General features: G+C 41.7%; 1 protein-coding gene across 1 annotated transcript in view; it reads left to right on the top strand.

Annotated features, from left to right (window-relative positions):
- Nucleotides 1–16863, top strand: part of FSHR (follicle stimulating hormone receptor) — an 84243-nt gene that overhangs the window by 18025 nt on the left and 49355 nt on the right. The window contains exon 2 of the mRNA XM_055726107.1: nt 13161–13232. Within this exon, the coding sequence (XP_055582082.1) occupies nt 13161–13232 (72 nt within the window). The remainder of the gene's footprint in view (nt 1–13160; nt 13233–16863) is intronic.

Raw genomic sequence — 16863 nt, 5'->3', positions numbered from 1 at the left:
CTTTGATCAGCCTTATTGCCCTCCTCTTTGCCTTTCCCAACACTTATGTACCGTTTTTGAGATGACAGGGTTCAGAACTGCAACAAAACCCGTAAGCATTTAGAGTACTATAAGCCCAAGTCTGCTTTATAGTGCATCTCCCAAAGTAGGAGTGGGGAGGGCGGAAAGGGACATTTTGCAGTGGCAGTGCATTTCCCTTGATTTTACAAAGATTATCAAAATGGCTAAGGAAAAGAATTTGTGGAGAGCTGAAACATTCTTTTAATATTTTTATTATTAAATAATGTTGAAGTGCTCTTTTGCCTTTTTTTTTTTTAAAAAAAAAAAAAAAAAACAAAAAACAAACAACACCCACTTCTTGTAGAGTCAATTCTCTGCAATGAAATAGGAGTCTGAGTGCAGAGCACTGAAAATGTTGCCACAATTCAGTCTTACTCTTTGGTCTTCTTGCAAAGGGATGGGACTAATCCCTGAATTTTTTTAACCTAAGGCACAACACTTCTGCAATGTACAAAAACCTGCGCTGGCTGTAAATATGAAAGAATACTTCAATGCTTCAATCTAGGCAGAGATGGCCTGTTTCAGAGTGCCAGAATTGGTGGTGTTTGCGTGTGCTGCCCTGGGTATGTCTCCCCGTGTTGGCAGAGCTGCCCCAGGCTGGCGGCAGTGCAGGTTCTTGGCTGCTCTGATGTGTATCCCAGCAGACAGCTGTGTACCTCTGCAGCTCTGCCTGGCTCAGGGCCGTCTTGAGGAGTGATACCTTGATAGTCAACACTCATCACACTTTTGCTTTCATGTATTTATTTATCCATTTCTTCTTGAACGTCCACCATCCGCAGTGTCCTGTAGCAAGGAGTTGCATCGTTGGGCTACTTGCTGCGTGAAGACTGAACTCCTTCTGCTTTGCGATTCTTCTCACCCAGCCCTTGTCTTACTACCTTGATCATCGTGCATGTTTGTCACCTTGCTCCTGACTCCCAGATTGCTTATAACTACGGTATGCAAGCCCCGTGGGGTGCCATGCATGACCTGCCCTCACTCAGATGACTGCTACATCTATCCTTGTTTCTTCCAGTCAGATTTTATCCAATTTTACGTGAGCAGATGCTTATCACAGTCATTTAGAGAGCTGATGGAAAGGTGTGTAGAAAGGGGACAGATGTCTAGGTTTCATCTGCTGATGTTAGATGTTGCAAAGGTTATATTTTCCCAGGCATAACCACTAAGCTCTTTCTTAGAGGTCTTTCATAACCTGCAGCTGTGCCATGAGCAGGTCAGGTTTCTCCCATCTCTATTTCACTGTTCTGTCACCCTTTTTAAGTGCTCTATAGAGGGCTTATGTTCCAGAAGCACACTGAAGGTGAAAGCGCTAAGCACATCTTTATTCTGAATATAAGCTAGTGTTTCAGTTGCCAGAGTGGTCAAGCTGGCATCTTTCTGAAACAATAATTCTCACTTTCAAATGCATTAGAGATCCATGCTTGATACCAGTGTGAGCTTCACCCTGTGTGTTACTGGAAAGAAACCTGTCAATCTTAAGGAAAATAGTATGGTTAGTATTTTTAAGGCTGCTGGTACACTAGCTGCCATGCTATACATATTCAGGAGCATCATTTTAACACGTGAGAGTAAATCCATGGCTAGTGGAAGGTAAATAGATACACAGCATTTGCAGTGGCAAGCTAATTCTTGCTAAAATAGTAGGAAAACTTTTTTTTTTTACTATAAGAAGAAATAATAAGGATTCCTTGCTTTGTCATTGCCTTTCTATCAAATTGGTGATGTCTGTGGGGAAGAGATCTCAATAACAGAGGAAGACTGTGAGGGAGAAGAGGTGCTTTCAGGAGATTGCAGGATAAAATTGAGAGTCCATCCACCTGCAATTCATATCCATGTGAACATGTCCCTCAGCAATTGCTAACTGACGAGCTAGGAGAAGTTCTTGACGTGGAAGCTGTGTGGCTAAGAAGAGCACTGGTGATGTGGGAATGTGTGGTGAGCAATGGCAGTAAACGGGAATGTTTACCAGACTTGTGTAAATGTGCAAAGAGCATTACAACGTGAGGACTAGGAGCAATCTTACGCACACAGGAGCCTGTTGGTCCCGTTAATCTCACAGGTGCTTCCATTCTCGATGTGCTGTGTGGTTCATCCCCTCGCACAGGCAACAGCAATTCCAGAAGCCAGCTTCTGTCCCCCTCGAAACAGTCAGCAGAAACATTCAGATCAGAGGAGAGCATGACCAGAGGGGACGAACAGGTTTTGCTTTTTTGCGTGGTGCTAATGTAACAAAAGGTGGGGATTTTTCACCTTTGCCACTTTCAGTGTTATTTCACAGCATAAGTACTTAAAATTTAAATGTGCACTTTAGTTTGTAAAAAGAAGGGAATGTTCCACTCGCCACAGTGAGAGCGAAGTGGGAGCATATGGCACAGGTCCAGCATGTTTCTGTATTTCAGTACAGTTATGTCAGCACTGCTGCCCTGAGAACAGCAGAGTATGCGCCGTCTGCAGCCAGGACCCCCTTCAGGAGATGCTGTTTTCCCAAGACTGTCGATTGGGTTAGCTGTGTTTGGCACTCATGCTGCTTTTTGGAACATACAGCACGTATTAGATAGCAGAGAGAATATTTACTTTCACAAAGCTCATGCTCAGCTCCAGAGCGGAAAAAAAAAAAAGTACGATCAAGTTTCCAAGTGCTACTCCTTAAATGGTTTCTGACTGTTCTGGCATCAAGGAGTATCAGATATCTCATTACAACTTCAAACAAGCCTTTGAATGTATCCAAATTAATCCAAATATTTGGCAGGGACCCTGTTACTTATTAGGCTGTGTGTGCTAATTAAGGAATGTAACGGTGAGTATCTTTCTTTTATTCTATTAATATTCTGTGATATTTCAGCTGTGTCCCATTAAGCAGCATAGTATAGTGTCTGTGAGGATATGGATGAGAAAGGAGGTAAAAAACCACACTAGTTCTTTCTAATTAATTTGTGAAGCGAGATAAAATGACAGAGGTAAGCTGTTTGGTGTTCTGCTAAACAACAATGGTTCATCAAGATATTTTGCAGAAAAGCTTTCTCTTCTTTTTTTTTTTTACCTACACTAAGGCATCCAACTCAGAACTTAAGGAATTTCACCCCTGGGCAACTTGTCTCAGTCATTAAAAATAGCACCATGTATGAAGGGCCTGCCAATGTAGAAAGTCCAGAGGTCTTAGAGGCAGAGCCACTACACACAAAGAACACTTGTCACCTTTCTGCTATGACCTCAGCTGATGAACAAGCCACTGTACTCTCCCTGCTGTGGAATAAGATCTTTTTTGACACATTCTTGGGATGGGAAAAGGGTTGACGTGGCCGGCTGTGTGTGAGCAGGGTGGCTATTCTTGCTCTGAATCAAAAAGAGAGGGGCAAGTTTTGAAGCCAGCACCTAAAAAGCTCCCCATCTGGTTGGGCTGTGGACATCTTCCATAACCCTATTTGCCTTGACAAGTTGCCCACGGGAGGGAACACAAAGTAAAACACTCTTTGTGCAAGAATAAAATAGCCAGTGCTTGTACAATGGTCCTTTTGTTAGGACATTATGCAGTGTTAGGACACTATGCAGAAATATTAATATAAGTAGATGCAACACTGAGCATGTGCCTTTAGAGTTAATGAATTTTTAATGGCTCCTCACCATAAAGGCGGTTGCAGATATCAAGGTTAGATTTTAAGGAAGTTGCACATTTCTGTACGTTTCTCAAAGGCCTGTGTGAGTAAGCTGTGAGGAAGGAGGATGTGCTCTTCTGAAAGTAGTGTAGTGTCTTACAGGATAATCGATACTAATAAAATTATAGCTATTTGTAAAAATAAAGCAATGGCTATTTTCTGGCGCTGTGTAACCAAGACGAGATAACTTGATTCACTTGTGTTATTTATCTTACACAAAACACTTTTCACAGCATGCCTTTGACATTAATAGAAGCAATTTTAACTGCGCTTTCAAGCTTACTGCTGGCCTTTTTTGCAGGTAGCTCATTCCTAGCAGTTAAACTCTTCCCAGATGCCAGCACAGTAAACCTGGATTCTGCTCAGAGCCCTACAAAGGACCTGTTTGTTGCAATCTGTGCTCCATGGCGAACCTTTTTCTCTGTGTGTACATACTGTTGAGGAACCTAGATCTCCAGCTTTGCTTTGCTTTGCTCAAGCTCTGGGTAATCTGAAAAGAGAGGGGGAGATCCTGCCTGCCAGGACTGCATTGCTTTGCTGTCTGCTGCATCTGCTGCAAGGGTGCAGGGTGCAGGTTTGCAGCCACCCCAGGCCACCAAAGGGACCAGCGTCCTTGTGTCCAAGGGTGCTCTGCAGTAGGTCTGCTCAGGGCAGATGTCATTTCGGTTTGCTACATACCTTGTGCTTTACTGCTGCTCGCACCTACATCTTCAACAAAATTGTTTGTCAGGCACTTTGCAAAATAAATTAACACACACCGGCAACTGGTCTGAATAGGCACAGCTCTGCTCCTCCCCAGCTTTGTACCAGCGCCAAGCAATCCAGCCTCAGCACAGTGAGATAATTGCACTAAGTATAGAGCACTAAACAGCTCAGACTGAGTAAAAGTCCTGCTGTTGCATCTCTGTGTCTGATTGGGAATTGTGCAATCTTCTCTCTTCCTTCCCCTCTCCATCTTGTTTTAGATTATATTTTTTTAATCCCCCGCCTCCAGATTCATCCCACTCTATTCAAGCAGAGGTATTTAAAAGCATCTTGCAGCTTGCTTTAATTTTTTTTTTCTTTATTTTTCACTGCCTGCATGTGTGACCTCAGGAAGAAGCTATCTGCAGCATAGCGGGGCGATGCGCAGTGTGTGCTTTGTCCAGCAATGAAAAGGGTATCAGTGCTGAGACTAAACACACCATGGTTTTGGAAAACTAAGGCAGGGGGGAGGGAGCTTAAGCTTTACAAGCATGTTGCTTGCCTACTTTTGCAGTCTTTTAGATGCCTTTTTTTTTTTTTTTCCCCTCACCACAATTTTCTATCCTTCCTTATCTCTCATTATCAGCTGTTAGCTGCTGAGGGGCACTGTGTGAAACTTATTAGCTGACCTAAGCGGGGTCCTGGGAGAAAAACAAATCCCACAGCAACTTTGCTGTGTGCTTGTGCGAGCGGCAGCATGGCTCTGCTGGGGAAATGGGCATTTTGTTCCCCCTGTTAGGGTATTGTGGGCACTCGGCAAGCAAAATGCCAGCAGGACATCAGCTGTGTGATCTTAAAATGCTTTCCTTCAGCTCTTTATGGTGGCTGGGTGGCATTATTATTACGCCGAGCAAGTATTCACTACATTTAGAATAGGAATGCCATCAGTACTGTTCATTATCCTTTTAATCTTAATTCAGGAAAAAAAAAAAAAAAAGAAATTGAATTTTAAGGGAGACCACTGGTAAGGATTAAGGAGTGATTTTTTGCAAGCTACTGCACATATTGCCTTTTAGATTCAGACCTGCAAAGCAGAGGGGCATTGCTAATAACTTGATCATCATGGTTCTAATTGTGTTTACTTTGTCTGTACAGGCTTCGTTTGATAGCACACATGGCACAATATTTTCTTTCTCAGATGCCCCTTACATCACTCTGAGACCCGAAGAAATCCCCAAGCAGCACACCTGAAAGGAGGCCGTGCATCCTCCCAGGTGTACCCCACATTTTTCAGTCAGGTAGAGGAATGATCTCCCCTTGTATCGCTGAGCGTGCCGTTATACGGTATGGAACATCCCCCCCGGTCAGTTCAGCTCACCTGCCCGGTTGTGTGCCCCCAAGCCTGTGGCCCACACACACACACACACCCCCCATCCCCCTCCAGGCTATTTATTGCAGGGGGCAAAGGGAAAAACAAAGGCTGCGTCGGTGCTGAGCAAGTGCTGTTCGGTGAAAGCTGGATTAGTGTGTTATCAGTATGGTTTTGATCAAAAATCCAAACCACAGCACCGTATGAGCTGCCATGAAGAAAATTAAATCTACCTTCACCAGGCCCAGTCCAGCCTGAAATTCAGGAGGGGATCTTTGGTTTCTGTCTGCTCCGTAAAATGTACATTACCTAATTTTTCCTTGGAATACTCACCTTTACCTGCTTATATTATCCCACGAAAAAAAAGAACCAGCTGCACAGCCTAGATAACTTGTCCTTTCACAAGCATCTGAAGGGGATGAGCAGCTGATTTAAGCACATTAGGTGAACGCAGTGATTAGATGCTTCGAGCCAGATTGTGCATATTAGCAAGGGATTACGGTCTCTCTCTTGTAAGTCAATTTACATGTGTGTAAAGTAGGCGCTCGCAGACTCTCGAACGCGTGGATCACGCCTTGGTTGGAAAAATGAATTGCAAAGCTCTTCCTCCGTTGTTCGAGCCTGCCTGTGCCATCAGGGTCCCCTATTTGAAATGAATCTGTAGTTACATGAATAGTCATTATTAGAAAAATATTCTGCTTGGCTTTGCTTTTCCCTTAAGGTGATGGCGTGGCTCCCTGAAAAGGTGAGCCAGCAGAGTGGTGGGAGCGGTGTTTTGTCCCTGCCAGCGCCGTTCCTCATGATCCTGTCAGCCTTATGAAGTCCCAACCTCAATACCTCCTGGAATTGAAGCAACTAACATAAATCTTTCTCTGTTTTTAAATTAAAGCCTCGTGAGTGTTGAAAATAGCTTTGCAGCATGATATGAATGCGCTCTAAAGACTTTAAAACCAGAAAGCAAATTAAACCAATCTTTTGGCATTTAGCTTGATGGGTTTTGAAGCCTGATGTTTTTTTAGCACCCACTTTATGAGTTTTGGACTCCTCTCTGCCTGCTGTTAGGACCAGGAAACCATAGCTATGTCTGAAAGCAGCTACAAACGGCTTAATAGATTACAGAGATCTTCCACCTAGGCAGCTGGTTAGGAAAAATACTTTCATGTTCATGTATATCTTACACATGCCCCTTCGTAGTGAGGTGTTTACTAGAAACAGACCCTAGTAATAGTGAGGTCGTATGGCAACGTGAACACATTTCAAGGAGCTAGGGGCTTGCAAATGTTCTCCGTAAATTTAAAGTAAATAACATTTAGCCCAAAGGAATCTCATGATTCATTCCAGTGAGAATTAGGGCAAAAATGACACAGCCAGATTGATTTGCACCACCTGGGACAAAGTCTGCAGTATTTCTTGGTCTCTTGTTACAGCATAAAAGCACCATAGCCCTTCACTGTTGCATTGACTAATCAAGAGAAAACGGGGGGGGGGGGGGGGGGGGGGGGGGAGAAAAAATAACAACAGGGGCAAGGTTCTGATGATTTTTGCATTTAATCAAGCGTGTACTGAATAGGTCATGGCATCCTTTTGTCTTCTCCTGATGTAAAGCAAAGACTCCTCTGTTGCTTGTGCTGGAACCTCCAGCCCATCCCCAATGCAAGAAGCAAAACCAAAGAAACAACAAAACAAAACAAAAAAATTACAGAGAGTAAATTAGATTTCACTGTAAATCTTTGTTTGACAAAATACACATTGCTGCAGAGGATTAGAAGGTGATAACATCAGTCTATTAGCTGAGAGATTAAAGTAAAGTGTTCTTCAAAATCCTATCACATTTACTTCTTTGGAACCAAATTTGGTGATTTAGCATTATGGTCACTGAATCTTTTTGGCTTTTTATTTTATTTTCCTTTAGTCCTTAAGTTTATAGTAACTGCTTGATACAGTTCATTTTAACATCATGAATTTGCAATTTACATCAGTCAGGGAAGATAATTCCACAATGCACATACTTTCTGATTAACTGTGACTTAAGTAGATCTGAGAAAAGGGTTTTAAAAGAGGGGTTTGAAAGACATAAATGCAGCCATGCTTTATGAAGCAGAATATATATATATTAACTAGTCTAATTTCTGATAATCAGTGCAGTCCTTTGTTGTATAAGGTTATTGCCAGTGGTGGGGGCATTTGCTGAGGAAGGGAGCTGGGAGGAGGAGGCACCAGTGCAGTGCAGGAGTAAGTTCTGGTGGAGAATTTATGCCAAAGAGCATCTCCATAATTGTTCAAGAAAAAGCTTGTGGGACCAGGATCTGAGAACTCATTTGATAAATATGCAAAATGTATAATTTTGCACATAAATGGCCAACCTCACAAGCACACTGTATTACATGGATTTACTTAATGTGCATACTTCATGTTTACTATGTACTTTTTCCAGAGACATTTAGCAGAAATAACTCGTATGGTTCTACTTCCCTTACGTTGTAATTTACCAAGTCTCTTTAATCACTCATACCTTTGTCACCAGGTACCTGAACAACGACATCCAGCCCTCCATCCTGTCGTGATGAGATCGGTCTGATTTCTGTCACTGGATTCATGTGAGGCTGGATGGAAGAATAATTTTGTGGACCGGTTTTTTTTCCCCTCATGTCTTGTATTCTGTCTGGCTGAACTACTTCAGCTGCAGAAGCCTCTATTTTTGGAAAAGTTCAAAAAATGTCTTCATAATTGGAAATGTTAGAGGGTTATTCAGGAACATTTTACCAGTACCTGCTAATTTCTGCTGTTTATATCGTGTCCTCTATAGGCTTTGAGATTACATTGGCACTATATTTCTCTTATACTAGATACAACCATGCAGAAACAAGATGTATTTGGGTTGTTCGCTCTTCGTGGTGATATAAAGTGGTGTAAGTCACCTGTGTCAGTGGCTTCATATCCATTGAGGCCCTGCTGTTTTAAATAACCAGGTTTAGATGTCTCTGTATAAGTAAACAAACCAGTAGGAGATAGTTCGGCCCTAGTCCTGACAGGTCTAGCCTCAATTAGCAATAGGTTTTTTAGCAGTTTAATAATAGGAGAGTTTACTCACACCCATTCATGGGAGAAACTGAAATGATGTAACAAAGAGGCCTATAAAACACTTAAAAATGAAAAATGGAAAAACCTGTGGGAATTGTGCATGTTCAGCCCAGAGGAAGGTAGCCTGACTGTAAGCTTACCCCTCCTTCCAGGTGTAAAAGGCTATTCCTGCTCAACAGAAAGCAATTGTTCACACTGGTCAGAAAAAAGCAAGTAAAAATCTGTTAAATTTTAAACAATATTGTATATTTAAGTAAACATCATTCGTAACACATATGTAGATATATAAAGTGTAAGTGCAATTGTACAACCGCAGCAGACAGCCTCAGTTCCTACCAACAAACTCACAAAGAATCACTTCCAACAAAAGTTTTTAAATCAATCAGGATTAGAAACCTCTCCTGGATATCCAGGTGTGGTAGGAGCAATGGGTCAGGCTTAAATCTAAGTTAGGTTATACTTCTGTACGTAGGGAACAGCAATAGTTAATACTGCCATTCTTCTACCTCCAGCCACGTGTACTGCCTACTCGCCACGCAGGATAACCAACCATGGCACCATCTGGGGCTTCTTTTCTTCCCTGTGCTCCTTTCTGCTCTCTCAAGTGTTAAGTTTTTGGAGTCCTTGCTAGGACTTCTGGGACCTACTGCAGCCCAAATAACATCAACATCACTGAACTTTGGACTTTAAAAAGTGTAAAAAATTTTCGGTTTTTTTTTCATTTATCCCTGGGAAACCAGTGCTAACTGTAATACGTGTAAAGAAGATGGTGGGGTTGAGTTTCCCCTTGTCCTCTTGGGTGGTACAAGGAGCCAAGCCCTGGCTGTACAACCCTCGGGGCCAGAGAGGGAGAGGTCCCTCAGCCGCTGAGCATCCTCCTGGGGCATGAAATATGGGAGATGGCCCCCCTCAGGGTGAGGGGCAACTTGAAGCCAGGACTCGCGTTCCCTGTGTCCGTGCTCAGGCTGCCGGAGTTGTGTTGAGAGACCACAATGCCTTCCTCCCTCCCATGAGTTAACTCCTGTGAGTGGGTGCTCCCCATGTCTCTGGAGGGTGGTGCTACACCTGCAGCTCTGGTGCAGAGCTGAAAGCTCCGGGAGAGTGCTAGCTCTGCGCACAGATTTTTGGATCACCCAACCTTCACTCTAACCCTTCTTGCACCTTACACCTGGCTCTGGGGTGTCAGTTCCATGCCATGCACTGACTGCTTACGCTTCCCACTGCTTTCCCTGCAGGTGCCTAAGTGCTAACGTATTTTTTTAGGACCAAATACTACATCTCTCCATCAAGCACAAGTTTTTTTTAAAGGATGCTTTTGTTTACTGACTTGTCTTGACATGAAACACGCTTGAATGAAGGTGGGCTGTATTTATTTCTTTGACCCTAAAATAACACCAGCAACAAAACCAAGAAAATGCTTTTCAATTATTTTCTCCATGTACCTCAGAAAGAATTGGTACTGAACAGCCAGTATCTCAATTTAAGTACAGTTTGATTGTTGGAGCCTAATTGGTGAGATTTATCGACAATACAGCATTTGGCTAGTTATAATAGACTTATTCATTATACAGCTGATAATTCAACAAGTAGCTGATGTGAATTTTCAGGGTCCGTTATACCATTAAGGCTGACTTTATTAGACTACTCAGGGATGTGTAAAAACAATTAACCTTCATTTTTTTTAAGTAGAATGTGAGACTTCAGCCATTAAACTTCAATTCTACTTTAACTGCTCCAGGGCATTAGACACTTGGCTCCTGAATTCTGGCACCTTATTAAAGCAGGAAGGCAGGGTATTAGACAAAGAAACTCAAGGTTTGCTTTTTGCTTCTGAGCACTTGTGGTTTTCCTCATACAGGTAACCTCACCTACGAACGAGGTTCCAGTCTTTTAATTAGTTTCAGGATCAGGCTGTAAATTCTTGTTGTGGTAAAGCATGGAATAGGGCAGCATTTCATTACAAAATTGCAAAAGTCCTGATGAACTGCATCTGCAGAGAGGATTCATTTTAGAACACTGCCATAAAAAATATTATAGGTGGCTTTTGCGACAGAGCCTGCTTTCTAGGGCTCCAAAATTAGGCATGTGTTTCTACAAAGGAGAGTTTAGGAAGGGTTTCAAAGCAGATGAAAGTTAAAGAGTTTCCTGATGGTTCAGCTTTGTAGCACTAAGCCTGCTGGGTGTTCTGCACGGATCCATTGTACCTCGCCGCGCTCCCAGCGCGCGGCTGTACCTTTGCATGCATTACACCGGCTGTGTTTTCAGTAGGGCTTTACAAATTGCCTAATCCAGGTTAGGGCTTTTCTGGAAGCTCTTTAATCCTTCTAACATTTGCATAACGATCTCAACACTGTGATTCTTGTGTGACAGTGTGTTGAAGCTCTTTCTGACTTACATTAATGACAGTACAAGAATAATGGTATGCCAAATTGACTTCATTGTCTTTCAGGACTGAGAATACCATACATTTCAATGTTTAAAAAAGCGTGGGGCCAAGTTCACTCCTGGTGTAATCACAGTGACATCTCTAGAGCTAAGTGAGGCATGCACCGACTTTGCTCCCCTTATGTAAATGTTAAGTCATAATGAGGGGGTAGATTCTACTAAAGACCTACCATTAAAAAATAGGAACCCTTCACAGCGGTATTCTATTAGAATAATACTTTTTTTCCCCAAGACTTTGATTAAAACATGATAATTCCCCATGAAAATTCTAAACTAATCAGCTGAAATAAAAAATAGATGAGGATTGCATGAATACTTTATGGGAAGAATAAGAAAGTAAGTCTCTAATTTTGAGGTATTGTGTTAAAATTTGCAGGACTACACAGCGGGTCATACCAGGCTAAGCTCCCATTTCTGCCCTCCTGCAGACGTTACAGTAGGGCAGCGCAGGCATGAGCTGAAGGGTGATCCCAAGCAGCCATGCAAAACCAGTTCTGAGATGATAAAAATGAGAGATGGTCTGGCAGACATGCTCACAGAAAAAAAGAATTCCATAGTACTTCAGAAACAGTCCCTTTCCGTTTCCAAGGGAAAATAGAGTAAGAAACTGAATCACAGGGTGGTATACATATACGTAGCACACGCAATTTATTTTTTAAAAAGAAAATTTCATTCTTCAACCACTACTGCTCAATGTAACCATTATGATCTGATCTCTTGTTTATTTATGTGCTTGGTGTTTGATACCCGGGAGTTTGAATATGACTTTTATTCTCAGCAAAAAATACTTTTTTTTTTTTTCTCCCTACGATATTTCTCCCTACAACATCTCTGTGGGCTTTCTCATGTCTCAGCTATGATTTCTTGGCCTGGCATCTAGTCATACGGTTGAACTCGGTGATCTTAAAGGTCTTTTCCAACTTAAACGATTTGATGATTCTATAATTCTGTAAACACATCACGTGAAGGATGTATCTTGATGAGCAGGTCATGTTAATATATGCAATTGTTTGCGCTCACTACCTATGAACGATTAAATGCGTGAAAGAAAACAATTAACCAGGCAACACCTTATTCCTCCAAGGAGTAGTGGAAACACTACATTTCATTTGCTGAGTGCCATCAAGAGGTTTGTAGTTGTCTTTGTTTACTGTGATAAAAGGAGACAAGTCCAGGTTAACAGAAAGGTTTATATGATATTTTAAATTATTTTTCTTCACAAAGCGTATTCTGTGACCTTTAGAAAATGATTAAAATGTTGTCTCACTGCACACGTGATCAAGTCATGAATTCCAAAGTCCCGGTTTTGTGGCACATTATGAACTAATTAGAAAAGAGACTGTGAAAAGCAATAAAGGGTATTAAAGTTGTGCTGACGGGAGATAGTAGCTGACTCCTTCAATTATCTGTGCAGCAGGTCAAGGCTTATCTTGCATAAGCACGTGTGTACCACCGCACAGCCTTGTGTAAGCAACTCACCCCAGTCTGGCTCGACAGGGCTGCTTCATCCTGCACTTAAGCATCTCTCAAAAGAGGTCGAGGTGAGAAAGACACTGTCCCTGCCCAGCACCCGGCAAACCTGCGGTGGCCGCGTCTGGATTTCTTACCGAGGCAAACGGGGACACCGCAGCTACTGACGGATGCTTTTTTCCCTGAGGACCTCTGGAGTTTGCCTAACGCTGTGCTATAATTGTGGTCCGGGAAGGCAGCTGGAGTCCCACGAAGGCTTTGAACATCACAGCTATATTTAGATGCCAAAGCCCTCAGCCTGGAGACTGTCCTTGTACCTGTGATAAAAGGCCTCTCCTACACTGACAAGGGCCTGTGTTGTGAATAGTGAATAATCACCCTATTTTCTCTATTTTCAGGAGATTTGTCCTCACCAAGATGAGAGTCATTCCAAAAGGAGCTTTCGCAGGACTTGGTGACCTAGAGAAAATGTATGTATGTCAATATTTAGGAAACAGCTATTACACTCCAAGCAGCAGTTTCTGGTTGCAGCTCCTTTTACCACCTGTGAGCAAGCCCCTATCCTGAGCTTCATCTAGTTTCATCTTTCTGTTTAAAAAAATAGAATATTTTTGTTTTTAACAGCATGTCCCAAAACACTGTTGTCACAAATACATTTTTATATCAGCAAGCGGGTGGTCCTTGGTCGACAGGTTGGTTCAGCATGGAGTGTCATTGCATTTAGTAACCATGCCATAGCAGAAGGTAATGGGAAACTGATTATTCTGAGAATTTGGGGATTAAACAGTGGAAATATTATGGAGGAAAGCACTCCTGTCCATAGCAGGTCTGCCAATCCTTTTTTCACTAATGAATATATAGGATTGTTTTGTGCAGATTGTAGCGGGCTGGGAGTCGGGCACTTCTCCTAAGTAACAAGCAATAGGATAAGAGAAAATGGCCTCAGGTTGCACCAGGGAAGGTTTAGATTGGCCATTAGGAAAAATTGCTGCATGGAAAAGGCGGCCAAGCATTGGAACAGGCTGCCCAGGGAGGTGATGGAGTCACCGTCCCTGGAGGTATTTAAAAGACACGTAGATGTGATGCTTCGGGAAGTGTTTTAGAAGTGAACTTGGCAGTGCAAGGCTGACGGTCAGATTCGATGACCTCAAAGGTCTTTTCCAACCTAAAAGAGTTTGTGATTCTCTTCAGAGTCAGCTGGCAGAGTGTGTGAGAGAAGTTTCTTGTGAGCGATAGATCTGAAAATCTTAGCACATAAAGGGTGTAAGCACCTAATTTCTGTGAATTTTAGTGATAAGCCTGGAGATACAATTATGAGCACCTTTGATGCACAGATGTATCATAGATTCATTAGTATACTAGTTTGGATGTATTGCAGCCCTACACCACTAGAAGGAAAAATCCTTGGAAATGTATTTCCTGCTATAATTTAGTGACAAAAAAATCTATGGGTTAACAGGTGCTAGCACCAGAAATTATAACTATTACTGTCCAGTCTGAACTGGTCTGGGGCATGTATGATTTTTCTGAATTATTTCATATATCAGCAAATCGCAACATTTTGTTGAGAAATATGCCCAGTGCTTGCACCCTGAAGGGTCTCACAAACAGGCTGTTCACCCAAGAGGAGTCTGAGTGGGAGTGGGGAAATTCGGTTTAAAGTCAGTGCCTTTTTCAGTGCTGTGTGCGTAATGGCAAAAAGGAATGGATTGTGTATGTAATGGCAACACTAAAAGGGATGGGTTGTCAGCATTTCTCTGCAATGTTCCTACCCTCTTGCCTCCTACTCTTGCATAAGTAAGAGATTTAGCAAGAAGGGGAACACAGCAGGAGGTGCGGCAAGGAAAGGAAAAGGAGTTTGAACCTAGATGAGAGTGGATGGATGAAGAACAAGCAGTGAACATGCAAAGACTGAAGAGCTGCTGTTCAGGAGCTGAAGAGCTGCTGTTCAGGAGCAAGTGGACCCTCATAAGCCCATCAAGCACTGCTATAAATGGTCTTTTTTTTTTTTTTTTTTTTATAAAAGAAAAAGAAAATCTTATTTTTTGGCAGGCTAAAGTTACCAGTTAGGAATAAGATCAGCTCTGCATCAACAGTTTTGATGGCCTTTGTTTCATCCCAGTCCTGCAGGGTTCCTTTTAGCCTAGTCCATACGGAAAATCATTGAGCTCCCTGGACTATGAAGTGGGTTGCAAAGTGCATTGTAAACCACTTCTGTTCTCTTTAATTACTCAGAAACTGTATGTCTGGTATGTGTGAAGGTGGTGATCGCATTGAATAGATGTCTCTAAGTGGTGATTTATTGTTAATGAAAAAAATTATATATGGAAATGAGCTCAATTGGAAAAGTTATCTATGTTCTAGTAGTACATAGAGGAGAAATGGGGACAGACAGTTTATAGCAAAACATCCTTGAAAATACAAGTGTGATAAATATGTAAATGAGACCAATCAACATCAACAAAGATGTGGTATTTGCAGATGATATGGCAAACAGATAAAATTTGAAATAGCTCACAAATCCTAAACCTAACCCATAAAACATTCATCAGAAATATTCATGATAATGTAGGGACAAAAAAGTGTGTAATCAAATAATGGATTTGCATATAAAAACATAGCCTTTGTATGAAAGCCTTTTTACTCTTGCAAGATCATGCACAAAAAGGAAGATTAAAGCAAACTGTATTCTATTTAAGGAAAACAGCTATTAATAATGTGATACCTCCATACGGTAAAATGTGGATAGCCTGATGTATACAAATGAGATACTTCAATGCATAATGTGTATGTGCCCACCTAGAACTAAAAAGACTAAAAATGAAGAGAGTGACTGTATTTCCTAAATGTGTTACTGAAGAAAAAGTGCTTTATGCAGTCCAGCATATCTAGACACATGATTTTTATTACTAGATCATTTCTAACAGTGTTTCTGAGAACGGGGTAGGTTTTAAAGCCCAGAGGTTGCAAGGAAGTGGTGGTCTTCAGAATCATCCATTGGGGATGAGCTGGTTGAGTACAAGTTAAAGCAGAGATGAGTCCTCCATGAGAATCTCAATTCTGTTGTATTTACATTCAAAGTGAATGAAGGCTTTTGAATACAGTGACCAAAAAATCTCTGGTTTTCAAAGAAAAATCATTCAATGACATTTTTCACTGTTCCTGCTTTCTGTCTGCATTTTACTTTCTTCCTGAACACTTGAACAGCTGAGAGCTTTGAACAAATGTATTTTGGCACAAAGTGTCAAATTCTTCCAGATACTTGCAGTCAGGCCCCAGTCATCATATCACAGTACCCAGGAAAGATCTCGTTTGATTTCCATTTGGGCTGTCCAAGGACTTTCCAGAATGGACACAATGGAAAAAACCAGTGTGACGTGGAAATGTCAGTGTGGAGCACCCGATCTGCTCTCCCTTGTGAAGCTCCAGTTCTAGTTACCAAGACATAATCTTTGGGGTTTAATCTGATTTTTTTTTAATTAAAAAAAAAAAAAAGAAAAAGAAAAATGGCAAAATTGTCGCTGGAGTTCTTCTGCCATTTTAAAGTTTTCTGAAAGAATGAGCGTCCATTTGAGCCATCTCTAGCTTGTCATTATCTTATCACCCACCTAAATTCCTTCAGTTACTGAAAAAACATCAAATGACCATTCTGCTGACTGTCATTTAGAGAAACAACTTTCCCCCAGTATGTTCTAGGAGAAGGATCTTCTTTTCTTTTTAGGTAAAATGTTTAAAGTTATGAAATAAGCTAACAGGCTCTAATTATCTCAGATTTCTCTTGCTAAAGGTGCAACTTGAATTTTCTTATAGCAAAGTATTTCAGAAACCCACCGATCTGAGGAACAGCCTAACCAGCTTGCCGCTAGCAGCCCTCCAACTTCTGCACAGCTCCGGCTTCATGTTAATTTAGCAAATAGTTGTTCAGGGAAGCGGGTTAGTTATTCTTACTACGTGTTTAGTCTGCTTCTAAGTCTTAGGCAACTGGAACGTGGTAGCTTGTCTGGACTCCTGTTTAACCAACCTGTTTACACTCCCAGAACTAATTAACCTCCAGTTACTAAATTAAAAAGCGGCCCCATGCAGGCACACACCTGGCAAAAT

This window comes from Falco cherrug, chromosome 13 (assembly GCF_023634085.1).
Source record: "Falco cherrug isolate bFalChe1 chromosome 13, bFalChe1.pri, whole genome shotgun sequence".
Taxonomy (NCBI): Eukaryota; Metazoa; Chordata; class Aves; order Falconiformes; family Falconidae; genus Falco; species Falco cherrug.
The sequence above is the reverse complement of the archived record's forward strand: the minus strand, read 5'-3'. Positions and strand labels throughout refer to the sequence as shown.